This window comes from Takifugu rubripes, chromosome 15, assembly GCF_901000725.2.
Source record: "Takifugu rubripes chromosome 15, fTakRub1.2, whole genome shotgun sequence".
Taxonomy (NCBI): domain Eukaryota; kingdom Metazoa; phylum Chordata; class Actinopteri; order Tetraodontiformes; family Tetraodontidae; genus Takifugu; species Takifugu rubripes.
Genome location: NC_042299.1, coordinates 4,586,927 through 4,614,345, shown reverse-complemented (window position 1 = coordinate 4,614,345; position 27,419 = coordinate 4,586,927). Strand labels below are relative to the sequence as shown.

The window sequence follows — 27,419 nt, the reverse complement described above, 5'->3', positions numbered from 1 at the left end:
AACCTGCCATTCGAGTGAAAGGAAAACAAATATAGATGATCAAAAACTGAAAGGTATATCTGGATGTATATCTAATCGTGGAGATGGATGATAGTGGTAGCACATCAGTAGAAAAATTAAGAACTTCTCAGGACTGAATTAACAAATGTTCTGAAAATACATAAAGCTGTTGAACAGATTTCAAACTCCAGAATCCAGGTGCTTTCTCTCACTCCTCATTTCTGCAAACTTATGGATTTTGGCCAAACTTTAAAAGGCAAAATGTCGTATAGACCCTATGTACTTGATGCTTTTTCTTACCCCTGCTCCTCCATCATCTCCTGGAGCTCCATACATTTGAGCTCCACCCTTCGTTTCCTCTCATGGTCCAGGATCTCTCTGTGTGGCTTCGTCACCAGAACAGGTTCTGTTTTAGTCTCCTTCTCTTCTGCACCACCTTGCTGTGTTTCCTCATCTGTGGTCTGCATGACTATGGTTGGGGTTGGCCCTCCTGCCGAGCCAGCATCTGTTCCTATTGCCTCTCCTGCACCAGGGACCACAGGCTGAGCCACCATGTTTGCACTATCCTTAGGAGATGGTACTCTCGCCGCATCATACATGGTTCCTGACTTCTGTAGAGACACGATAGAGAGAAATGATTAGACGAACACAAGGGGACTGTGCTTAAGACTAGTTTTAAGGTCCTATTTTTGCTGTTGGGTTTGAGGGAGTTTTTCAATAAATTCACTGAGAGTGAATAATTCCAGGACTTGTCAAGGAAATATGTCATATTCTTCAGAGCCATGAGAAATACAGAATATGTGTCAACATATTTATACAAATAGGCACTGACTTTATATTTGCACTGCCAGTAGTGGGTTTGGAAGCTATTGCTACTCCATAAGTCAACAGCCCTTGGTGTGCAGATGTGTAGAGGAATTCACTTAAGTGGTAGTTCGCCTGAAACAAATTCAATATGAAGTAGGTCAGATACCATCCTATTTATACAACAGCACTATCATGATGCTGAAGTTAATAGCACAGTTATCTAAATTATCCCTAGGTGTATGTTTGAGTGAATGGTGGGTATGTGTCCTATGATGGACTGGTGACTGGTCCAATTATAAGTATTCCTGCAACCCTAGCGGCAAATGCTGGGGTAGAATTGATCAGCTCATGACACTGTTTAGTTATATGAAGGGGATTACAGAATAAGAGTACACAGAATTGGAATTTTTTTTTAACAGAAACTGGTAACTAAATCAGTACATAATTTTCTTGAATATAGAGCAGTCAATGCATGCCAGCTCTTGGTAAAACCTGCCCGCTACATGCACTGAGCTCCTGTTAAGATGGATTGCTGGGTGGAGGCCACTGAAGAACATGTAGGGCTTTTCATGTCTACCAGCATGGCTGCCCAGAACCAGTCGTCCTGTCCAACTAATAGCTTCATTTTTTACTGAGGACCCAAAACAGTCCAGATGAGGCACTTAATCACTGTCACATGTGGAGGAGCATAGAAACAGGACAGCAATGAGTCCAGATAGACAAACTCACACTACTAAATCATATCCCTTTTATCTTATTAGCAGGAGCCTGCGTGCTGCTCGTGTTTGTGCCGGAAAGCCAACTCTCCTGGAGGAGGTTGTGTTAGTTTTGGGCTGGTTATTGGGGATGCACTTGTTTTTATAATGCTGTGAGCAGGTAAATGAGGCATGGGTCTGCGTGCATGTCAACACTGCCTTTGGATAACAGAACAGGTGGCAGAACAGCAGGACTCATCGCCACTGAATCCATTACAGTAAATCAGCATATCCCATCACAGATCTTCAGACAGGATGAATTTCTCTGCAAGGATGAAAAAGGTTTTACCACAGAATGGTTAAATTAGGAGGGACCATTAGAACAGAGGAAAGCTTTGCTGTTCCTGTTTCAAACAAATTCTGTGGAGGTCTCAGGACTGGACCTTTCAAGAACTTTGCTAGTAACATTGATGCTCGGCATCAACCCTATTTCTGGTAATATATAGGCACCAAAACCCTATATTTCTACCCTTCTTAATGCCTCCAACCAAGAGCGATGTGCTGCTGAAAATCTTATGCTGTTGTTATGTTAATGCAACCTTTCACAGACTTTGTTGTTTTTATATATAATAATAATAATAAATGTTGTAATGCACAGCAAACAGGTGCCCAGCACGACTGTCTCTTTCACTAAATGTGTAGAGAATTTGGATGATATGTTTAAAGCTTTATTAATGAGGATAACATTGGGCTACACAGCAAAAAGAATTCTGGCCTCATTAGAAAGCTAATGTTGCATTAGACTAATGAGACACCAAGGGGACTGAGCAGACATGAGCTATCCCAAGATTGTGCTAATTTTGTTCATCTAAAGGTCATTACCAACAGTGATTGGCTGCTGTCGACTGCCCAGAATAGTATATCAGTGACAACTATAATAACATTAATTTTGATTAATTTTTTACAGTGCACATGCTACAATGTAGTGGTTTACTCACAGTAATAATGTGTAATCAATACACATTATGATAAAGCTCTTTATTGCCTCTCACCTACTCAGCATTTATATTCTTTCTCCAGTACAATGTGGGGAGAATTCTTGAGTGAGGGATTATTCATTCAGTGAAATGTAGTAGGGCTCAGTGAGACCACAATACATATTCCAGATGGGGGAGTCGGAGGCATATTTCACAAATTGAGTCCTGATTTGTTAAATTCATGCCCAGAGACCAAAACCCAGCTGACTAAGAGACGGTTTTATTTAGTGCACACACACTCACGCACGCACGCAAGCACACACACTCTCTCTCTCTCACACACACACACACACACACACACACACACACACACACACACACACAGTGACTCCTGTCAGTTAGCCCAGATGAAGATGGAGACGCTGTCTGCATGCTGACATCACGGTTAGGCACATTCAGTTCATCTGCAGGTTAGCAGCTCAGAAGAATGCCTACTCAGCCCCAGCATATAGGGCTGTTTGCACAAAGACCAAAGTGGAAAAAGAGCTAGTGCCTCATGTACAAAGAATTGGGTGGATTTCATATCGAATCCACAAAAATTTCTGATGTATGAAACCTCCTTCCTTACCACACCCTCATATAAATATGCAAATTATTATAAACTGGGTGGGAGCCCTCTCTTGGCACAATAAGATAATGGAAACAAGCCAAAAGTCCCACAAGCAAGAAGAGAAACTTCATCAACTGTGAGTTGGAGACAATCATCAATGAAGTCGAGGCGTGAAAAAAATGTGCATTTGTAGAGTGAGCAGCAAAAAACAGCAAGTCATTAACGTAACTACTGACGAGTGATAATCCTGAACACAGGACTATATACGGGCCAATCATGCTCATCCCTGTAAGGGCTATTAATTTTAGGACAATTAATGATTTATTTAAAAAGAAACCATGCTGCCTCATGCCAGCTTGTAGCCTGTTGCTAACCATGCTGTTGGTGAGGATGAATTAATCATATGTTGATCCAGGTCACCATCCAACAATGTTAGTTAATTGCATTTGTGCATTACAAATGATAAGTACATTGACCAAATGAAAAAGCTTTGTGTTTACATAAACAAATTCATCTTGTGGTGTGCCTTTATAGCATTGCATGTGGAGTCAATACCTCCGATCACATTTGAAGAACCGGCTCTCTCTGCAATTTGTGCTTTCAGGTTGGCCTGTTCAATTACAGCATATAAAGGAATTTGATGTACATGGCTGACATTTGAATAATTCCATCCCACACAGCTGGCTCAGTCCCGATGGGTCAGCCTGTTCTTAATGAAATGATCCAGTGGCAATGAAGGTCAGTGTGGCTAGGGCATGGCTCCTGGCTGTGGCCACAGCTCCATGCACAATGCCATGAGGCCTGTCCTTGTGAACCTAAAGCAGCTGATGAGCCAGCCATGGTCCTGAGCAACAAAAAGTCCTCTTGGTCTCTGTAAACTCTTTCTCTGTGCAATGCTTTATTGGCTGTAACTTCTAATAGCACTGAATTTGCCAGTGTTGTTAGGGGTATTTTCTGAACCACCAAAGACCTGGAAGTGTTCATCTGTTTGTTGCTAATATGCATATCACTCTCAGAAATGCCCTTTTTGACATTAACAGTTTCCCAGCATCATTATCGAAGGTCACAATAGCTCAAAAGCACTAAAAATGTGTCTTCCCTAGCCATGAAGTTGGGTTGGAGCATCGTGCACCATTTGTTCATGAGGCCCCTGGGCTACAGCTGCTGCAGCAGACTACCTGCACTACATTCACTCCAATCAAACCCCATAGCTCCATGCTGCTGTCGTGTGCAGTTTCTCAGGGCTGAAATGATTTACATAGGAGCACTGATATGAATAGTCGGGTCATTGGCAGGGGGCAGAATCAAGGGCCCAGTGCCTGCCTGTCGCTTCACTTCACATCATCACACCTTGTCCTCTAGGTAGAAATTTAAAATAAACGTGAAGGTTTCATTATGCCTTTAATCTCCACCGAGAGTTCAATTTAATTACGCTACATTTGTAATTGCCTCCCTCAGAAAGAATTACTACTTGAAATTTTCTCTGCAGCTCCACTTTGCTCGAAGCTAACAGCTCCTGATCACATTAGTCACCATTAGGTATAGCACAATTGAACATTGGACTGAACTGTTAGTTGTGAAACAAAGTTGGAACTGGAGATGCAGATGTCCGGCAAAAAACAACTGTCTAGTAGGATGTTAAAAACAATAAGGTGAATGCGCAATTTCAATACAGTTCCGAAAAAATGCTTCAGATGGACTTTTGTCCCCTCCAAGCCTGCAAAATAATTGACATGATTGGTGCAGAAATGAGCATTAAATCATTATCAAACCCAAAAGGTCACTTCAGTATAACATATGAATCGATTCAGCATTTATGGCACATCCTTGCTTAACAGGTTTAACTTCCAGTTAGGCCTTTGTTCAGGTTGTAGCCAACAAAGTAGGTGCCTGGTACAAATGGTGTATTCCCTCAAGGATATGTGTCATAGTAAAAGTCCATAACACATTGGATGCAAATGTATTAATGTGACTCAAGTTTAATTGAGGGCATTAATAGAATTGCCTCTGCCTACTGCATAGGGGTGATTGAGCGAGTCAAAGCCAGACTTGCTTCACTGAAGTCGTTGCCTGCAGCAATCTGAGGCAATCATCTGACTACTGCGGTGATGAAATGATGCTGTCCTCTTTTCCACCTGCGTGCACTGCTCTTTAATTGAGTTGGTACTCTAGAGTGCAGGCCGATTGGCTTTCTGATACAATGTGATGGCTGTCAGTTAGCTGCAAATGCTCACCCCAGAATCAATCACACCTGGAAGAGGGGAGGCAAGCCTCTGTGCACACAAATGCACTGCCACTTTCACTAAATACAGACCCCTTTCATCACACGCAACAGCCACATTTCTGTGATTCACAGCAAAACAATGCCAATAAAATAAATGTTCTCTGTCATTACTGGTATTCTGCTCTTCACAAAGCTATCACAGATATCCTGCACCATGCAGCCAAGTAACTAAATGTTTTATGATTAACAAAAAAATAATGCACACGGGCAACGGAGCAACTGCGTGTGAGAAGATCCACAGTGTCGCTGCACGGCTGCAGACCAAGCACCCTGAGGCCCTCCTGATCATCTCTGGAGACTTCAATCATGTGACCCTGGACTCCACACTGGCTGCTCTCCACCAGGTTATTGACTGCCCCACAAGAAACAACAGGACGATCGACCTACTGTACACCAACGTCAAGGAGGCATACAGAGTCATCGCTCTCCCCCCACTGGGCAAGTCGGACCACAACCTGGTGTACGTGCAGCCCCAGTACACCCCACTGGTCCAAAGGCAGGCAGCCTCCACCCGCTCCATCAGGAGATGGACTCCTGAAGCAGAGGAGGCTCTGAAGGACAGCTTTAACACCAAGGACTGGGAGGTACTGCTGGGGGAACATGAAGAGGACATAGATGGGATGACCGATCGTCTCACAGACTACCTCAATTTCTGTGTAGATGTGGTTGTCCCCACCAAGACTGTACAGTGTTATCCTAACAATAAGCCATGGGTAACACAGGAAGTCAAGGATGTCCTCAATAAGAAGAAAAAGGCCTTCAGAAATAAATACAGGGAGGAGATGAAAGAAGTGGGAGGTAAAACGCTGCTTGTAGGAGGCGAAGAACATCTACAGGAAGAAGGTGGAGAAGAAGCTGGCTGATAACAACATGCAGGACGTCTGGGAAGGTGTCAGGACCATCACTGGTCACAAAGCCAAGACCAGCACGGAAGGGGGAGGAGTGGAGAGGGCAAACGACCTGAACCAATTCTTCAACAGGTTCAGTCAGCCCACTCCACTCCAATCCTCTGCCCCCCACCTCAACAGTCCAGCTCCCCTCCATCCCTCCGCCCCCTCCCCAGCAGCCGAGCTCCCCTCTGCCCCCCCCTCCCTCCAACCCGCCACCCACCACAACTTCCCCCAACCCCACCTCCCCTCCTCCCTCCTCCACCTCCCCTCCTTCTACTGACCTCCCTCCTCCCACCCTTCCACCCTCTACCACCCCCTACCACCCCCATCCCCCTGCTCTCACCATCCCCACATCCTCCCTATTTCACGGCTAACCAGGTGAGGGGAGAACTGAGGAAGCTCCGGCCCCGAAAAGCAGCTGGACCGGATAGAGTCTGTCCCCGGCTCCTCAAGACCTGCGCTGCTGAACTCTGGGAGCCGCTACAACGGGTCTTCAACCTCAGCCTGGAGCTGGGGAAAGTGCCCTCCTTATGGAAGACGTCCTGCATCATTCCAGTCCCCAAGAAGAACAGACCGAGTGAGCTGAACGACTTCCGGCCGGTGGCACTCACCTCACATCTGATGAAGACTCTGGAGCGGCTCTTCCTCAACCTCCTCAGGCCCCAGGTGCAGCACGCTGAGGACTCCTTACAGTTCGCCTACCGGAACAAGGTCGGTGTAGAGGACGCCATCATCTACCTGCTGCACCGAGTCCACTCGCATCTGGACAAGGGGAGTGGCACAGCGAGAATCCTCTTTTTGGATTTCTCGAGTGCCTTCAACACGATCCAGCCCCTTGTCCTACAGGACAAGCTTCTACAGATGCGAGTGGACCCCTGCCTGGCTGCTTGGATCTCCAGCTACCTCACCGACAGGCTGCAGTTCGTCAGGATGAAGGACATCACGTCTGACACTGTGGTCAGCAGCATCGGTGCTCCACAGGGGACTGTGCTGTCCCTGATCCTCTTCACTCTGTACACCTCGGACTTCTGTTACAACTCCGAAATGTGTCATATCCAGAAGTTCGCAGATGACACAGCCATCGTTGGATGTATCAGAGACGACGAAGAGGAGGAGTACCGGAGCCTGGTGAGGGACTTTGTTGCCTGGTGCCACAACAACAGCCTGCAGCTCAACACCTCCAAAACTAAAGAACTGGTCATTGACTTTGGGAGGGACCGACCGAGACCTAGACCAGTTCAGATAGGAACGGAGGAGGTGGAGGGCGTGCAGACCTACAAATATCTTGGGCTGTGGCTGGACAATAGGCTGGACTGGACAAGCAACACGAGGCAGCTGTACAAGAAGACCCAGAGCAGGATGTACTTCCTGAGGAGACTCGGATCCTTCAACATCTGCAGGAAACTCCTCTGGATGTTCTACCAGTCTGTGGTCGCCAGCATCCTGTCCTACGCTGTGGTGTGCTGGGGGGGGAGTGTGACAAAAGCGGACCTCTCCAGGCTGGAGAAGCTGATCAGGCGGGCCAGCTCGGTGGAGGGGATGAAGCTGAAACCTCTGGCGACAGTGGCAGAGAGGAGAACTATTGACAAACTGCAGAGCATCATGGACAATGTCCGCCACCCTCTGCACACTGTCATCCACAGCCAGAGAAGCCTGATCAGCCAGAGGCTGCGCCTCCCCAAGTTCAGGACAAACAGACTGGGGAACTCATTCATCCCCCGAGCCATCAGACTGTTCAACTCCTCAGGAGGAGGGCCAACAGAAGGACTGGAATAACACTGGAATAACATAATACTGTGACATCCATTCATTCAGTTCATTCATCCATCTATTCATTTATGTACATTTTTATAGTTTGATATTTTATATTTATATTCTATTTTATTTCTTATTTTATTCTATTTTTATTATCTTTAATAGGTTTAATGGTGTGTAATGGTGGTGGGTAATTTTGTACAGTGCTGTACTTTTTTTGGAGATGCTAATTTCCCTGATGGACACCCCCTAAAGGGATCAATCAATCAATCAATCAATCAATCAATCACACCGTTCTCTATCAAAACAAGTAGTTTTTACTGTAGGAATAATAACATGTCAAATTAACCTAACACACATAATAGCTATACTAGTTCAACACCAATCACATATTTAGAGGGAAGAGAACACATCTGCTACTCACTTTGGCAGTTAAGATAAAACCAAGTGAATAATTGAAGTTCTTTATCCAGATTTAACTTCTTAAAATGAGATGATTTCTGATCAAGGTCTGGTATCTCTCCTGTTAGCTTGCTCCATACCAAACAACTCATCACTGTTTATAAAAGCAGTTGTGGGCAGATTTGTTTCGTTTCGTTTTCTGCCGCTTATCCGGATCCAGGTCGTGGGGGCAGCAGCTTCAGGAGGGATGCCCAGACAGCCCTCTCCCCGGCCATTTCCATGAGCTCTTCCGGGGGAACCCCCAGCCGCTCCCAAGCCACGTGAGAGATGTAATCTCTCCACCTAGTCCTGGGCCGTGTGTGTGGCATTCACCAATTTCTTCTTATTCTGGATTTATGCGTAAGTAAGAACAAATTCTATGAACACTCAGGAGTACTCTTACGCACATTTCAGTGCCGACATGTTGGCATGGTTGTGTTTTCTTCTCTTGTGCAGTTCAATCAATCAATCAATCAATCTTTATTTATATAGCATCTTATACAATCAAAATTGTTTCAAGGCGCTTTCAAGGAGAGGAGAGGAGAGGAGAGGAGAGGAGAGGAGAGGAGAGGAGAGGAGAGGAGAGGAGAGGAGAGGAGAGGAGAGGCACAGAGCACAGAAACACACACAAAAAATATGATATACAATCACTTCAGCGGGGCCGGAGGTCATTATGCAGCTCCGAGGGCGGCGATACCTGTAAATAAATAGGGGGGAAGCAGAAAAACTACACAAGAACTAGTCTGCTTGATGAGGAGAGGAGAGGAGAGGAGAGGAAACCATGACCCAGTGGAGTGACAGAGGCCTGTCAGGTGATCATGTTTCCGGACCCCGGCAGCCTTGGCCTATAACAGCATAACTAAGATGTGACCTAACGATTAGACGACCCCCTAAGTATGATAATTTGTCTGTCTATGATAGTAACTGGAACTACTGAATTAGTAACAATAAGCTTTTTCAAAGAGGTAGGTTTTGAGTCTGATCTTAAAAGTAGCGATGGAGTCAGCCTCCCGTACCTGGACAGGGAGCTGGTTCCATAGCAGGGGGGCCTGGTAGCTAAATGCTCGGCCCCCCATTCTACTCCTAGAAACTCTGGGAACCACAAGTAGACCAGCATTCTGAGAGTGGAGCGGTATATTGGGCTGATAAGGTATCACTAGCTCCTCCAGGTAGGATGGAGCTAGGCCTCTGAGGACCTTGTAGGTCAAAAGAAGGGTTTTAAAAATTATTCTAAATTTAACGGGCAGCCAATGAAGCGACGCCAGTACAGGAGTTATGTGATCTCTTTTGTCAATACCTGTCAGAACTCTGGCTGCAGCATTTTGTATCAACTGGAGGCTTCTTAAAGAGTTGTTTGGACACCCTGATAATAAAGAGTTACAGTAGTCCAGCCTGGAAGTAACAAATGCATGGACTAACTTTTCAGCATCATGCCGCGTCAGCAGCTTCCTGATCTTTGTGATGTTCCTCAAGTGAAAAAAGGCACTTCTAGAGACTAATTTAATGTGTGAGTTGAAGGAGAGATTTTGATCAAAAGTTACTCCTAGATTCCTCACAGAGAGACTAGATGTTAATGAGATACCATCTAGAGTGATCATGTGATCTAATCTATCCCAGAGAGGTTCAGGACCAAACACCATGACCTCAGTTTTTCCTGGGTTAAGGAGGAAATTTGAAGACATCCAGGACTTTATGTCTTTAAGACAGGTCTGGAGCCTCACTAACTTCTCTGTCTCCTCGGGTTTCATGGATAAATAGAGCTGAGTGTCATCAGCATAACAATGAAAATTTATCCCATGCTGCCGAATAATGTTCCCTAAGGGAAGCATGTACAATGTGAAGAGGATTGGTCCGAGTACAGAACCTTGAGGAACTCCATGGCTAACCTTACTGTATGAGGAGTGAACACCATGGACATGGGCAAACTGGTATCTATCAGATAAGTATGATCTAAACCAGTCTAGTGCTGTCCCTTTAATCCCAATCACATGTTCCAGTCTCTGTAACAGGATGCTGTGATCAACTGTATCAAAAGCAGCACTGAGGTCCAGCAGAACCAGCATAGAGACCAGTCCATGATCGGAAGCTATGAGAAGATCATTAGTGACTTTAAGAAGTGCTGTTTCTGTGCTGTGGTGAGCTCTAAAGCCTGACTGAAACATCTCAAACAGGCTGTTCCTCTGCAGGTGCTCCAGTAACTGAGTCACCACCACCTTCTCTAGAACTTTAGAGATGAAAGGAAGGTTGGATATTGGCCTATAATTTGCTAAGACATCAGGATCCAGTGATGGTTTTTTAAGCAACGGCTTAATCACTGCCACCTTGTAGGACTGGGGTACATAACCTGACACTAAAGAACCATTGATCTGGTCCAGGATAGAACTGCCTATCAATGGTAAAACATCCTTCAACAGGTGTGTTGGGATGGGATCTAAAAGACACGTGGTGGTCTTGGATTTCTGAATTAGCGATGACGCCTCAGAAAAATATATAGGGCTGAAGGAGCTTAAGGGCTCGTTGGAGACCCTGTATGTTCCCACAGTCGGCACATCTGGTGATGGTCCAGTTGTTGGGAAGGCCTGGTTTGTTTTCTCTCTGATAGCTAGAAGTTTATCAGTGAAGAAGCTCATGAAGTCTTCACCACTCAGGGAAGAAGGGATACGTGGATCTAAAACGCTGTGACTTTTAGTTAATTTGGCCACAGTGCTGAAAAGAACCCTGGGGTTGCTCTTATTTTCCTCAATCAAAGAAGAAAAATAAGCTGTTCTAGCCTTGCGAAGGGCCTTTTTGTAAACTAATAGACAGTCTTTCCAGGCTACATGGTAGCTGTCTATTTTACAAGAATGCCACTTCCTTTCCAGTCTTCGCACTTTCTGCTTGAGGGTCCTGATATGTGAATTATACCAGGGGGCACACCTCCTCTGATTTACTATTTTCTTTTTCAGGGGGGCAACAGAATCAAGTGTGATTCTCAGTGAGGTTGCTGTACCTTCAGCAACAGAGTCAACCTCAGCAGGGCTAACATTATAGTGATTTATCCTTGGGGAAACACACGGTGGTCCTAGGATCAGCACAGGGATCACTTCCTTAAACTTAGCTACAGCATTATCTGAAAGACATCTGCTATAGTAAGACTGTGCTCTGAGGATAGAAGAATCCTTAATCATAAATGTAAAAGTGATCAAAGAATGGTCTGACAGGACTGGGTTCTGAGGGAACACTGACACATGTTCTACCTCAACACCATAAGTCAGAACTAGATCTAGGGTGTGGTTAAAGCTATGAGTTGGTTGGTTTATCTGCTGGAGGAAACCAACTGACTCAAGTAATGAAATGAAGCCATTTCTAAAGCTGTCATTTATAACGTCCACATGGATATTAAAGTCTCCAATGATAATGACTTTGTCCGTTCTAAGGACCAAGTCAGATAAGAAATCAGAGAACTCAGACAGGAACTCTGAATGTGGCCCAGCAGGGGGCCGATATACAACTACAAACAGAAGTGGCTTTTCTGTCCTCCAGTTCAGATGAGTGATGCCAAGAGTCAGGCTTTCAAATGAACTGAAGCTATGTTTTGGTCTGGGATTAATTAATAACTTGGAGTGAAAGATTGCTGCCACTCCTGCTCCTCGACCAGTAACACGAGGAATATGATAATTAAGATGGGTAGGAGGAGTAGATTCATTTAAGCTCACATACTCCTCCTCCTGAAGCCAGGTCTCAGTAAGACAAAATAAATCAATGTGATGATCCACTATCAGGTCGTGCACTAACAGGGATTTACACAAAATAGATCTAATATTTAACAGTCCACACTTAATTGTGATATTAGTTTCTCCAACTTGTGCTTCAGTATTAATTTTAATAAGATTTTGGTGATTGACCGCTCCCCTGCTCTGTGCTTGGTGAACTTTTAACCGTGGAACAGAGACTACCTCTATAGTGTTAAATATGTTATTGTTGGTGGATGAGGGTTCTAAGGAAGCAGCAGAGAGGTGTGTAAGACTACAACACCTCAATAAAATTCAATATTACAATGATAATTCTGTCATATTTATTTATTTATTTCCTATTTTTGGTGATTTACGGAGAATTTTAAAATTATGTAAATGTGCCAGTGACTTAACATTAATCAACCAAATTGGAAACCATGCCAAAACTGTCTTTTTATTTGATTTTATCTTGATTTATTTTATTAGGGGATCGAGGATATGCCCTGGCTCCCTGGTTGTTGACACCACTGACCAACCCTCAGACTCCACAGGAAATTGTATTCAATCAGATGCATGCGCGCAGTCGCTCCACCATTGAACACACCAACGGCATTTTAAAGGGGCGCTGGATGTGTTTGGACACAGAGCCATAACCCGTGAGGATGTGCGTCCTGACGCAATGATGGGGCCAGACTGCAGGCACGCGGTCCACGTTCGAGCGTGATTAATTGCCGTTTGTAAATAAAATGCATTATTGTCACAATTTCAGTCTAACAGTCTTGATTCACTTCAAAAAGAAAAAAATATGAGAGACCGGTTTTAGAGCACAGCTTTTACACATTTATTTTTTTTACATTCTCGTTGATTTCTTTCAGTGTGTTGGCTATAGTCATCAGGGTTGAGGCAATTTTATCAAGCGTGTTAGCCATCCTTTCTTGATTGTTCAACACGGCGTCAGAAATCAGGCGTGGAGAGGCAAGCTTTGGGCATTTTGCTGCTTTTTGCTCTGCCAACAGTGGGCCAGATTCACCAATATGTTCTTAAGAATCTTCTTAGATTCTTTCTTAAGTTGTTATTAAGAAGTTTTTTAAGAAAACCCTACGTCGGATTCATCAACGCGTTCGTAAGCCCCAGAATTGTTCGCAGCTGTGTTCTTAGATTGATGAATGCCATCTGTTCGTAAGTTGAAAGCGCGTGCCAGGTGAGTCTAATTAACATACGATTAGAATAGGTCACCGCCCACTAATGCCCATAAAAGGAACTGCAGCAGGACCCTGTAGACAGAGCAAAAAGCAGCCAAATGCCCAAAGCGAAATGCCCAAAGCTTGCCCCTCCACGCCTGATTTCTGACGCCGTGTTGAACAATCAAGAAAGGATGGCTAACACGCTTGATAAAATTGCCTCAACCCTGATGACTATAGCCAACGTGTAAAAGCTGTGCTCGGATTGTGACAATAATGCATTTTATTCACAAACAGGCAATTAATCGCGCTCGAACGTGAACCGCGTGCCTGCAGTCTGGCCCCATCATTGCGTCAGGACGCACATCCTCACGGGGTTGTGGCTCTGTGTCCAAACACATCCAGCGCCCCTTTAACATGCCGATGGTGCGTTCAATGGTGGAGCGACTGCGCGCATGCATCTGATTGAATACAATTTCCTGTGGAGTCTGAGGGTTGGTCAGTGGTGTCAACAACTAGGGAGCTAGGGCATACCCTCGATCCTCTAATAAAATAAATCAAGATAAAATCAAATAAAAAGACAGTTTTGGCATGGTTTCCAATTTGGTTGATTAATGTTAAGTCATTGGCACATTTACGTAATTTTAAAATTCTCCGTAAATCACCAAAAATAGGAAATAAACAAATAAATAAATAAATATGACAGAATTATCATTGTAATATTGAATTTTATTGAACTGCACAAGAGAAGAAAACACAACCATGCCAACATGTCGGCACTGAAATGTGCGCAAGAGTACTCCTGAGTGTTCGTAGGATTTGTTCTTACCTACGCATAAATCCAGGATAAGAAGAAATTGGTGAATGCCACAATCTTCAAAAAATGTTCGTAAGTGGGACTTAAGAACAAATTTGTTCGTAAGAACGTTTCGTGAATCTGGCCCAGTGTCCTGCTACAGTTCCTTTTATGGGCATTAGTGGGTGGGGACTTATGCTAATCGTATGCTAATTAGACTCACCTGGCATGCGCTCTCAACTTACGAACAGATGGCATTCATCAATCTAAGAACACAGCAGCGAACAATTCTGAGGCTTACGAACGCGTTGATGAATCTGACCTAGGGTTTTCTTAAGAAACGTCTTAATAACAACTTAAGAAAGAATCTAAGAAGATTCTTAAGAACATATTGGTGAATGAGGCCCACTGTGAGGAAAAGGAAGGCCACGGGCACAGTTCTTGTTAGGCCAAGAAAAAGTGCAGAGTGGCAAAGACGAAGGATGGTCAGAATGGTTAAAAACAACCCACAGACCACCTCCAAAGACTTACAAGGATATCTTGCTGGAGACGGTGTCGCTGTGCATCGGTCAACAATACAGCGCAATTTGCACAAGGAAGGGCTGTACGGAAGAGTGATGCGGAAGAAGCCTTTTCTTCACAGTCGCCACAAACTGAGTCGCCTGAGGTATGCGAAAGAACATTTGGACCAGTCAATATCATTGTGGAATAAGATACTGTGGACTGATGAAACAAAAATTGAATTGTTTGGTCACAACAAGAGGTGATATGCATGGCGGCAAAAGAACACAGAATTCCAAGAAAAACACCTGCTTCCCACAGTAGAATTTGGTGGAGGTTCCATCATGCTGTGGGGCTGTGTGGCCAGTGCTGGTACTGGGAATCTTGTTAAAATTGAGGGTCGAATGGATTCAACTCAGTATCAGCAGATTCTTGAGAATAATGGGCCAGATTCACGAAGCGTTCTTACGAACAAATTTGTTCTTAAGTCCCACTTACGAACAGTTTACGAAGATTGTGGCATTCACCAATTTCTTCTTATCCTGGATTTATTCGTAGGTAAGAACAAATCCTACGAACACTCAGGAGTACTCTTGCGCACATTTCAGTGCCGACATGTTGGCATGGTTGTGTTTTCTTCTCTTGTGCAGTTCAATAAAATTCAATATTACAATGATGATTCTGTCATATTTATTTATTTATTTGTTTATTTCCTATTTTTGGTGATTTACGGATAATTTTAAAATTACGTAAATGTGCCAATGACTTAACATTAATCAACCAAATTGGAAACCATGCCAAAACTGTCTTTTTATTTGATTTTATCTTGATTTATTTTATTAGGGGATCGAGGATATGCCCTGGCTTCCTGGTTGTTGACACCACTGACAAACCCTCAGACTCCACAGGAGTTTTATTCAATCAGATGCATGCGCGCAGTCGCTCCACCATTGAACGCATCATCGGCATGTTAAAGGGGCGCTGGATGTGTTTGGACACAGAGCCACAACCCCGTGAGGATGTGAGTCCTGACGCAATGATGGGGCCAGACTGCAGGCACGCGGTTCACGTTCGAGCGCGATTAATTGCCCGTTTGTGAATAAAATGCATTATTGTCACAATCCGAGCACAGCTTTTACACGTTTATTTTTTTTACATTCTTCTTTTTTTTACATTCTCGTTGATTTCTTTAAGCGTGTTGGCTATAGTCATCAGGGTTGAGGCAATTTTATCAAGCGTGTTAGCCATCCTTTCTTGATTGTTCAACACGGCGTCAGAAATCAGGCGTGGAGAGGCAAGCTTTGGGCATTTCGCTTTGGGCATTTGGGTGCTTTTTGCTCTGTCTACAGGGTCCTGCTGCAGTTCCTTTTATGGGCATTAGTGGGCGGTGACCTATGCTAATCGTATGTTAATTAGACTCACCTGGCACGCGCTTTCAACTTACGAACAGATGGCATTCATCAATCTAAGAACACAGCTGCGAACAATTCTGGGGCTTACGAACGCGTTGATGAATCCGACGTAGGGTTTTCTTAAAAAACTTCTTAAGGACAACTTAAGAAAGAATCTAAGAAGATTCGTAAGAATTGGTGAATCTGGCCCAATGTTCAAGAGTCTGTCACAAAGTTGAAGTTGCGCCGGGGATGGGTGTTTCAACAAGACAATGGGCCAGATTCACCAATATGTTCTTAAGAATCTTCTTAGATTCTTTCTTAAGTTGTTATTAAGAAGTTTTTTAAGAAAACCCTACGTCGGATTCATCAACGCGTTCGTAAGCCCCAGAATTGTTCGCAGCTGTGTTCTTAGATTGATGAATGCCATCTATTCGTAAGTTGAAAGTGCGTGCCAGGTGAGTCTAATTAACATACGATTAGCATAAGTCACCGCCCACTAATGACCATAAAAGGAACTGCAGCAGGACCCTGTAGACAGAGCAAAAAGCAGCCAAATGCCCAAAGCTTGCCTCTCCACGCCTGATTTCTGACGCCGTGTTGAACAATCAAGAAAGGATGGCTAACACGCTTGATAAAATTTCCTCAACCCTGATGACTATAGCCCACACGCTTAAAGAAATCAACGAGAATGTAAAAAAAAAGAAGAATGTAAAAAAAATAAACGTGTAAAAGCTGTGCTCGGATTGTGACAATAATGGATTTTATTCACAAACGGGCAATTAATCGCGCTCGAACGTGAACCGCGTGCCTGCAGTCTGGCCGCAAAATTGCAGTGATTTACCTGCTCTTCGCTAGTCTGTTCATACAGAACAGCCTCGGGTTCACATCCTACACCCGTGAACAACTTCTGGATATTAGATCGCAATGCCAGGAAACTTTTATCACCGATCTTCAACTCATCCCTGAGATCTCCAGGACGCCGGAGGCTACGCACTTTACCCGGCCGGGCGGAAGTGCTCGCAGGCGGCGTCGAGATAGTAAACAAAGGAGGGGGAAGCACGGAGGGCTAAGAGCGAAGCTAAGGCTAACACCGCATCGGCTCTCTCTTCCCAGCATTTTCCTCGCCAACGTACGGTCTTTGGTAAACAAAATGGATGAATTACGTCTCCGACTCAACCACAGTAAGAGACTCTCGGACTGCAATGCCATGATTCTCACGGAAACTTGGCTAAACAGTGGCATACCGGACACAGCCATCGGGCTAACCGGGCGCTCCACACATCGGGCAGACAGAACAGCTGACGACTCCGGTAAGACCAGAGGTGGGGGGCTATGCATCTACATCAACAAGACCTGGTGCACCGACTCCGCTACTCTGAGGAGACACTGCTCAGCCAACGTGGAGTTTTTAATGGTTAAATGTAGACCGTTTTATCTGCCTCGGGAATTCACATCCGTCATCATAACAGCAGCTTACATTCCCCCGGATGCTAATGCCACTCTTGTCTGTGTAAATTCTCAGTCATCCAGGTCATTGTATCCAAGGTAGTTTTCTCTGTCAACTGGACTGGGTTTCTTCTCTTGAAGACGTTTCGCCTTCTATCCAGAAGGCTTCATCAGTTCTGAAATCGCTGGGGAGAGAGCTTGAAAATATATAGCCCCTGTGGACCATTTGTATGCTAATGATCTGGGTCACCTGAGAGTCGTTAGCAGGGTCGTTGGTCGGGTCGTTCACCTAGTTTCTGTTGAGATGTCTCCCCTTTGTCTGCTGGGTCACATGGTGATGAGTCACTGGGTCTCTTGGAATGGTGTGAATGTTTGTTTTGCTGTTGGAAGGAGTGGAGGACTGCATTGTATGTGGGTGACAGGAAGTGTCTCAGGCCACCACCTCTGTTTAAGGATGGTTTCTCCAATTTAACATGGATAGCTTCCTTGACCCCCCTTTCGAACCAGCGGTCTTCTCTGGCCAGTATCTGTACTTGGCTGTCCTCGAAGGAGTGCCCACTCTCCTTTAAGTGTAAGTGGACTGCTGAATCCTGACCCGAAGAGGTGGCACGTCTGTGTTGTGCCATTCTTCTGTGTAGAGGTTGTTTGGTTTCCCCAATGTACAGTTCCTTGCATTTCTCCTGGCACTGTACAGCATAAACAACATTACTTTGTTTGGGTCTTGGTGTCTTGTCCTTTGGGTGTACTAACCTCTGTCTGAGAGTGTTGCTGGGTTTGAAATGAACCGGTATGTCGTGTTTCTGGAGGATCCTCCTAAACTTCTCCGAGACTCCAGACAGGTAGGGGATGGAAACGCTGCGGCGTTTGTTTCTCTCCTCCTCTCCTTTGCTGAGGTCTTGCTTTCTTGAGGTTTTGGTGAAGGCCCAGTCTGGGTAGCCACATGTTTTGAGAGCTGTCTTAATGTGGTCCTGTTCCTTCTTTCTGCCTTGGGATGTGGTGGGTATTTCTCTGGCCCGGTGTTGGAGAGTTCTGATCACTCCCAACTTGTGTTCCAGTGGGTGGTGAGAGTCAAACTGGAGGTACTGGTCGGTGTGTGTAGGTTTTCTGTAGACAGAATGCCACTCTTGCGATGAATGAACTTCATGCGGCTATTAGCCAACAACAGTCCGCCCACCCGGAGGCTGCATTTATTGTTGCGGGTGACTTCAATCATTCAAACTTAAAAACTGTTCTTCCAAAATTCCACCAACATGTTTCCTGCAATACAAGAGGAAACAAAACTCTGGACCATGTCTACACAAACATGGCTGGTGCCTATACGGCAACACCCCTCCCCCACCTAGGACAATCAGACCACCTTTCTTTGTTCCTCACCCCCAAGTACTCACCCCTCATCAACCGCGTCAGGCCATCAATGAAGACCATCAAGGTGTGGCCGGCGGGAGCAGACTCCGTACTCCAGGACAGGTTTCAACACACGGACTGGAGTATGTTTACGCCCCAGGGCAGCTGTGGCTCACACACACACACACCGACATTGACAATCTCACCTCCACTGTTCTGGACCACATCACCACCACCATCGACAGCATAACCACCACGAAGCAGATCACCACATACCCCAATCAGAAGCCATGGATGAACAAGGAGGTGCGGCTCCTGCTGAAGGCGCGCAACACTGCCTTCAGATCAGGAGAAGCCCAGGCCTACAGCACAGCCAGGGCTAACCTGAGGAGGGGCATCAAAAAGGCCAAGCACACCTACAAACGCAAGATTGAGGGTCACTTTTCCAGCTCTGACCCCAGGCGTATGTGGCAAGGCATCCAGGCCATCACCGACTACAAACCCAACAACTCCAGCCCCACAGTCATGGACACCACCTTTTTGAACGAGCTTAATACCTTCTATGCTCGCTTCGAAAAGGACGACAAGGACACTGCCACTAGGACCCCTCTCCCAGCAGACCACCAACCCATCACACTATCATCTACCGCCGTCTACACAGCCCTCAGCCGGATCAATCCACGCAAGGCTGCTGGTCCTGATGGCATCCCTGGACGTGTGCTCAGGGCATGCGCAGAACAGCTCGCCGGGATTTTTACGGACATCTTCAATCTGTCCCTCGCCCACGCAGTGGTCCCGTCTTGCTTCAAGGCCACAACTATCGTCCCAGTTCCGAAGCATTCCAGACCAACCTGCCTCAATGACTACCGCCCGGTAGCACTCACCCCCATCATTATGAAGTGCTTCGAGCGACTGGTCCTGGCTCACCTGAAGGACTGCCTCCCAACCACACTCGATCCACACCAGTTTGCCTACCGCAGCAACAGGAGCATAGATGATGCAGTCTCCATAGCACTGCACTCTGTGCTCACACACCTGGACAACACGAACACTTATGCACGATTGCTGTTTGCTGACTTCAGCTCAGCTTTCAACACCGTCGTCCCCTCCAAGCTGATCACCAAACTTGGAGACCTGGGCATCAACCCCTCCCTCTGCAACTGGACTCTGGACTTCCTGACCGACAGACCACAGCGTGTTAGGTCAGGTCACAGCTGCTCCACCACCATCACACTCAGCACCGGTGTGCCACAAGGCTGTGTGCTGAGCCCGTTCCTCTACTCTCTATTCACCCACGACTGCAGACCTGTACATGGATCCAACTCCATCATCAAGTTTGCAGACGACACAACGGTGATCGGTCTCATCAGCAACAACGACGAGACAGCCTACAGAGAGGAGGTAGAGCGCCTGACCACATGGTGCGCTAACAATAACTTGGTCCTCAACACCAGCAAGACCAAGGAGCTCATCGTGGACTTCAGGAAAGCAAGAGGAGGCACACAGGACCCCATCCACATCAACGGGATGGCCGTCGAGCGTGTCTCCAGCTTCAAGTTCCTGGGGACCCACATCTCAGAGGACCTGTCCTGGACCATAAACACCTCCAGCATCATCAAGAAGGCTCACCAGCGCCTCTTCTTCCTGAGGACACTGAGGAAGAACCAGCTATCCTCGGCTGTCCTGGTGAACTTCTATTGCTGTGCGATAGAAAGCATCCTGACCAACTGCGTGTCAGTCTGGTATGGAAGCTGCACTATCGCTGAGCACAAGGCCTTGCAGAGGGTGGTGAAAACTGCCCAACGCATCACAAGGACTACACTCCCTGCCATCGGAGATGTCCAGAGGAAGCGCTGCCTGCATCGAGCACGCAGCATACTCAAGGACTCCTCCCACCCCGCCCACAGACTATTTTCCCTCCTGCCCTCCGGGAGGCGCTACAGAACCCTCAGGACTCGGACCAGTAGACTGAGGAACAGCTTCTTCCCCAGAGCGGTGTCCCTGTTGAACTCCTGCTGACCCTTACACACTCCACACCTCACTACACTACAGCAGTTTACACAACAACTCACTAGCTTAGTAACCAATGTAGCTACTGTTTAAATCTGTCCTGCGCACTCATGCACTTTATCATCTGTATCTGTATACACGTAATTTATAATTTGCACATCTCCTCTATCTTATGTAAATAGCTAAATAGCTCCTGCACTTATAGTCCAAGGCATTTAATGTAAACACCATCTGTAAAATATGTTTATAGCACAACCCGGTAAACAATTGTAAAATAACCGCCATACTGTATTTATTAAGTTATTATCCTCACTTGCTGCTTCTTTTGCACTTCTGGTTAGATGCTAAACTGCATTTTGTTGCTCTGTACCTGTACATGTGCAATAACAATAAAGTTGAATCTAATCTAATCTAATCTAATCATTGCGTCAGGACGCACATCCTCACGGGGTTGTGGCTCTGTGTCCAAACACATCCAGCGCCCCTTTAACATGCCGATGGTGCGTTCAATGGTGGAGCGACTGCGCGCATGCATCTGATTGAATAAAACTCCTGTGGAGTCTGAGGGTTGGTCAGTGGTGTCAACAACCAGGGAGCCAGGGCATATCCTCGATCCCCTAATAAAATAAATCAAGATAAAATCAAATAAAAAGACAGTTTTGGCATGGTTTCCAATTTGGTTGATTAATGTTAAGTCATTGGCACATTTACGTAATTTTAAAATTCTCCGTAAATCACCAAAAATAGGAAATAAACAAATAAATAAATAAATATGACAGAATTATCATTGTAATATTGAATTTTATTGAACTGCACAAGAGAAGAAAACACAACCATGCCAACATGTCGGCACTGAAATGTGCGCAAGAGTACTCCTGAGTGTTCGTAGGATTTGTTCTTACCTACGAATAAATCCAGGATAAGAAGAAATTGGTGAATGCCACAATCTTCGTAAACTGTTCGTAAGTGGGACTTAAGAACAAATTTGTTCGTAAGAACGCTTTGTGAATCTGGCCCAGTGTTTTGGAATGGCCATCCCAGTCCCCAGATTTGAATATCATCGAGAATCAGGGATGACTTGAAGCAGGCTGTCCATGCTCAGAATCCTTCAAACATCACTGAATTGCAGAGGTTTTGCCAGGTGGAATGGGCCAAAATACCATCATCCAGGATCCAGACACTCATTGGTGGCTACAGAAAGTGTCTACAGGCTGTTATTTTTGCAAAACGAGGCTCTACTAAATACTAATATGATTTTTCTATTAAGGTGCCCAAATTTATGCAAAGGCCTTTTTTTTGTTTTGGGGCATATTGCACATTATCTGTTAACCCAATAAATCTCATTTCACTGCTGAAATACTGTATGATTGAGTTAATCAGTTATTTGATACATCAATATTAAGTTGTGAATTAAAACACCCAATGATTGGTGAATAAAAAAAATGCCAATTGTCAAGGGTGCCCTTTCAAACCAGTGGTCTTCTCTGGCAAGTACCCATACTTGGCCGTCCTCAAAGGAGTGCCCGCTCTCCTTTAGGTGTAAGTGGACTGCTGAGTCCTGACCTGAAGAGGTGGCACGTCTGTGTTGTGCCATTCTTTTGTGGAAAGGTTGTTTGGTTTCACCAATGTACAGTTCATTGCATTTCTCCTGGCACTGTACAGCATAAACAACATTACATTGTTTATGTCTTGTCCTTCCGGTGTACCAGCCTCTGTCTAAGAGTGTTGCTTGGTTTAAACTGAACTGGTATGTCATGTTTTTGGAGGATCCTCCTAAACTTCTCAGAGACCCCGGACAGATAGGGGATCGAAACGCTGTGGCATTTGTTTCTCTCCCCCTCTTCTTTGCTGGGGTCTTGTTTTTTCGAGGTCTTGGTGAAGGCCCAGTCTGGGCAACCACATGTTTTGAGAGCTGTCTTAATGTGGTTCTGTTCCTTCTTTCTGCCTTGGTATGTGGTGGGTATTTCTCTGGCCCGGTGTTGGAGAGTTCTGATCACTCCCAACTTGTGTTCCAGTGGGTGGTGAGAGTCAAACTGAAGGTACTGGTCGGTATGTGTAGGTTTTCTGTCCTCAGTGATCTTGACTGCACAGTCCAGAAAGGCCAGACTGTTTCCTTTTGTATCTTCCCGGGTGAATTTTACATGCTGGTCTGTTTTGTTGAGGTGATCGGAGAACGCTTCCAATTCTTGTGTTTGAATTTTCCACAAACCTGAACCAGTGGCTTGTCAGGGCCTGGGATTCCACCTTCTCCATGTATAGATTGGCAACTATGGGGGATACTGGTGAGCCCATGGCACAGCCATGTTTCTGCCTGTAGAAGCCTTCCCTGTATTGGAAATAGGTGGTGTTCAAACACAGGTCCAGCATGGTGCAGATTTGGGCCGGTGTTAAGGTTGTTCTTTCTGGGAGATTCTCGTCCAATAGAAGGTGCTTGTAAATGGTGTCTATGGGGCTGGCGGTGGGGATGCACGTGAAGAGTGATGTGACATCGTAAGATACCATATGTTGTGGCTCGGGTTTCTCGCCTCCTCCCCCACCTGCAGGATCGGCAGGCAGGGGCGGGCCGAACGCTGATGAGCGCTGAGCCTCTGGCGCACCTGCAGCGCATTACCGTAATTCGGCGGCTACTTAAACTCCCCTCTCTTTGCCTCCGGTGCCGGATTGTTGTTTCGCCATAGCGTCTAGCTCCCACCCTCTGTGATCTCCAGTTTTCGCCTCCTGTTTCCTGTGTTTACTTCCAGCGTGTGAGTTTGTTCCAGTGCCTCGTCACTGCGTTTTCGTTTGTACTTTTGCTCGACGGTTTTTCCCTGTATGGTGATTTTTAGTTCGTAGATTTTCTGTTGTTACTTTACTAGAGTTGTTTCCGTTGCTACTTTGATTGATTCCTTCACATTGCACCTTTTTGTAATCAATAAAGAGCTGTATCTTCTACTCTGCATCTGGGTCCAGGCCTCCTTGACTTCCCATAACACCATAGTCTCTTCTGGAAGTAGTGTGAGTCCACTGACCTTTTGAGCAAAGTCTTGGGAGTTTTTGATGTGGTGTGGGGTGTTGCCAACCATGGGAGACAAGATGGAGGCCAAGTATTTGGAAATGTTGTATGTTACAGAATTGATGCTACTTACTATGGGTCTGAGAGGGGTCCCTGGTTTGTGGATCTTGGGCAATCCATAAATGCAAGGGATGGTTTCTCCTGGATATAGACGGTAGTATTGTGGTCTGTCGATGGCTTTATCCTTTTCCAGTTTCTGTAGTAAGTCTACCACTTTCTTCTTGTATGAGCTATAACACACCAGGACCAAGGAACGTCAGATCCGAAAATTTACCACCCTACTGGCAAAACACAACCCCAGCGGAACCAACCCCTTCTCCATGACAGAAAAACAGGACACATCCTTGTCTGATGCACAACGGGAGAAATGGGTAAAAAACCTATCAGACAGGGAGCTTACACAAACCGAAGAGGAGGTGCTTTCCAAAGGTCTGAATTTTTCAGTCCCCCTGAAGAGGTACCGACTGTCGAACTCATCACAGCCACTGAGACAGCCATCAGAAACAACAAACTCCCGGAAGCAGAAGCAGAATAGATTAGACTTAAGGTAACAACTGCTTTAGCTAGTGCAAAACCGCCAACATCCAATATCACTAATGAGGAAAAAAGAGCCATTGCATCCTTAGCCAAGGACAAGAACATCACCATCTTACCAGCTGACAAAGGTAGGTGCACGGTCTTACTCAATACCACTGACTATGACACCAAAATAATCAGTCTCCTGACAGACACCGCTACATATGAGAAACTCAAGCGAGACCCCACCAGCTCATACAAGAAGAAGGTGGTAGACTTACTACAGAAACTGGAAAAGGATAAAGAGCTTGAAAATATAGCCCTTGTGGAACATTAGTATGCTAATGATCTGGGTGGTCACCTGAGAGTCATTGGCAGGGTCGTTGGTAGGGTCGTTCACCCAGTTTCAGTTGAGGTGTCTTAGCCCACCTCTGTTTAAGGATGTTTTTTTCAATTTGACGTGGATGGCTTCCTTGACAGCCCTCTCGACCCAGCGATCTTCTCTGGCAAGTACCTGTACTTGGCTGTCCTCAAAGGAGTGCCCGCTCTCCTTTAGGTGTAAGTGGACCGCTGACCTGAATAAGTGGTATGTCTGTGTTGTGCCATTCTTCTGTGGAGAGGTTGTTTGGTTTCACCAATGTACAGTTCCTTGCATTCCTCCTGGTACTCCATCCATCCATCCTCTACCGCTTATCCGTGGTCGGGTCGCGGGGCAGCAGCCTAAGCAGAGAGGCCCAGACTTCCCTCTCCCCAGCTACTTCTTCCAGCTCGTCCAGGGGGATCCCCAGGCATTCCCACATCAGTCGAGAGACATAGTCTCTCCAACGTGTCCTGGGTCTTCCCGGGGGCCTCCTACTGGAGGGACATGCCCTGAACACCTCACCAGGGAGGCGTCGAGGGGGCATCCTAACTAGATGCCCAAGCCACCTCATCTGGCTCCTCTCAACGCGGAGGAGCAGCGGCTCTACTCCGAGCTCCTCCCGGATGGCAGAGCTCCTCACCCTATCTCTAAGGGCGAGCCCAGCCACCCTACGGAGGAAGCTCATTTCGGCCGCTTGTACCCGTGATCTTGTTCTTTCGGTCATTACCCCGGTCCTCCTGGCACTGTACAGCATAAACAACATTACATTGTTTATGTCTTGGTGTCTTGTCTTTCGGGTGTACCAGCCTCTGTCTGACTGTGTTATGTCATGTTGACCGGTGCAGTATTGACATACCCTGCCAACGACTCTCAGGTGACCACCCAGATCATTAGCATGCTAATGGTCCACAAGGGCTATATTTTCAAGCTCTGTCCCCAGCGAGTTCAGAACTGAAGAAGCCTTCTGGATAGAAGGTGAAATGTCTTCAAAAGAGAAGAAAAAAGTCCAGCTGACAAAGAAAACTACCTTGGATAACTATGATTCAGATTCAGATTCAGATTCAGGTCCTTTATTGTCCCACACGGGGAAATTTACAGCAAGAACAGCAAGAGCACGCAGAGAAAAATAAGATAAAATCGAATAGAATAGAATTTGGAATATACAAAGAGGATGTATATTTACAATAATCCAGGTAAATGGATACTCGGCCTCTGTATACCTGTACATAGTACAGAGGGTGAATACAATATACATATCAGAATATATAATATTCAGATTGTGCTAGTGGGCATTATGTTTATTGTGCAGTAAACATAATGCCCGCTAGCACAATCTGAATATTATATGACCTGGATGATTGAGAATCTACACAATAAAATTAATGCTCCAAACATAACCCATGCAAGTGCATCTTTTATAACTGATAACTGAATAAAATGTCAAAAAAGCAATATCAAAATAAAACTAAATGATTTTTATTTAAAACTGTCATTATTACTGTTGTTCCAGTACCTTCAAAGCAAAAGCAGTAGAAAACAGAACAGGTGATCATTTCTCATTTTAACAGTTCTGAGGACACATTTTCTATATTGACCCTTTCTCTCCCTACCACTATTATAAATTGTTGTATTACAATGTGGACAACATGAATTTCACTTTTTATGGAAAACATCAACCTTACATTAACCTTGCCATAAATTATTTCAGTCATACTTCCATCTTAAGAGTTTTAACATGCTTAATATTCTAACCATGATAACAGTTACTTTTCTTTAACAATTGACATAGATCAACAGTTTTTTCCAGTTTTTTTGATGATTGGGAAGAATGTTGTAGAAAATAGGAATTGAAAATAAGAGGTTGTTACGATCCCAGTTATGTTGTTTAGTTTGCTTTTACTGTGCGCTCTGCGCGCCTTTGCGCGTTTGGTTCCGTTTTGTCTCACCCCTGTGTTTCCCCGTTTCAATAGGTGCTGCCTCATAGACTGTGATTGGCTTGTTCGAGATTGGCGTCCCTTTAAAAACCCTGGGGTGCCACCCAACGAATCCTTCTGGCTCCGTTTTCGTTCTGTTCCGTGACTCGCCAGGTCAGCGCTACCAGTTCCCACTCGGTTTTTGATACGCAGCCCGTCGGCTGCAGTTGGCCTGCTTCTGTGGAGAAGCCACTTTTGTCTACTTTTGTAATGTTTGCCATGCAACGTGCCTTTAACTATTGATTAGAACTCTATAATTTAAGTGCCCCCCTTATTTTTGTATCAACCCCACTTTTGCCATTAAATCTTTATTTCACTTATTGATCTTGCGTTATTCCTCATGCCTCCTTCACTTTTCCCTGGTTCAGAATTCCATTTCCATACCCTAGACTGGAACGTGACAGAGGTGGAAGCAGGGACACGCGGACAGTGATGATAACCATCTGTCATCAGCTTCTCACACAGGCAGTACCCTGCAGATATGCACCCACATCAACACACATCAAATTTGCACCTGGAGAGAATGCCTGACAAACTGCTTTTTCATTGTGGGCTCACAGAAATGGCCACTGTCTCCACCTCCTGTCAAGTTGCTACTCGGTGCTTCTACATTTCAATCTGTGACCTGTGCCATCCATGAAATGCACAGGTCACGGCAAAAGGGAGATAATAT

At 45.4% G+C, this 27,419-nt stretch overlaps 1 protein-coding gene and 1 long non-coding RNA gene across 2 annotated transcripts in view; one reads left to right on the top strand and one right to left on the bottom strand.

Moving 5' to 3' along the window:
* Nucleotides 1–27,419, bottom strand: part of srrm3 (serine/arginine repetitive matrix 3) — a 63,096-nt gene that overhangs the window by 23,902 nt on the left and 11,775 nt on the right. Inside the window, exon 3 of the mRNA XM_029848785.1 lies at nucleotides 301–611. Coding sequence (XP_029704645.1) covers nucleotides 301–599 — 299 coding nt within the window. The 5' untranslated portion in view covers nucleotides 600–611. The remainder of the gene's footprint in view (nucleotides 1–300; nucleotides 612–27,419) is intronic.
* Nucleotides 17,121–27,065, top strand: LOC115252762 (uncharacterized). The gene is made up of 2 exons (XR_003891073.1): nucleotides 17,121–17,354; nucleotides 26,744–27,065. It is a non-coding gene; the product is annotated as an uncharacterized lncRNA (long non-coding RNA).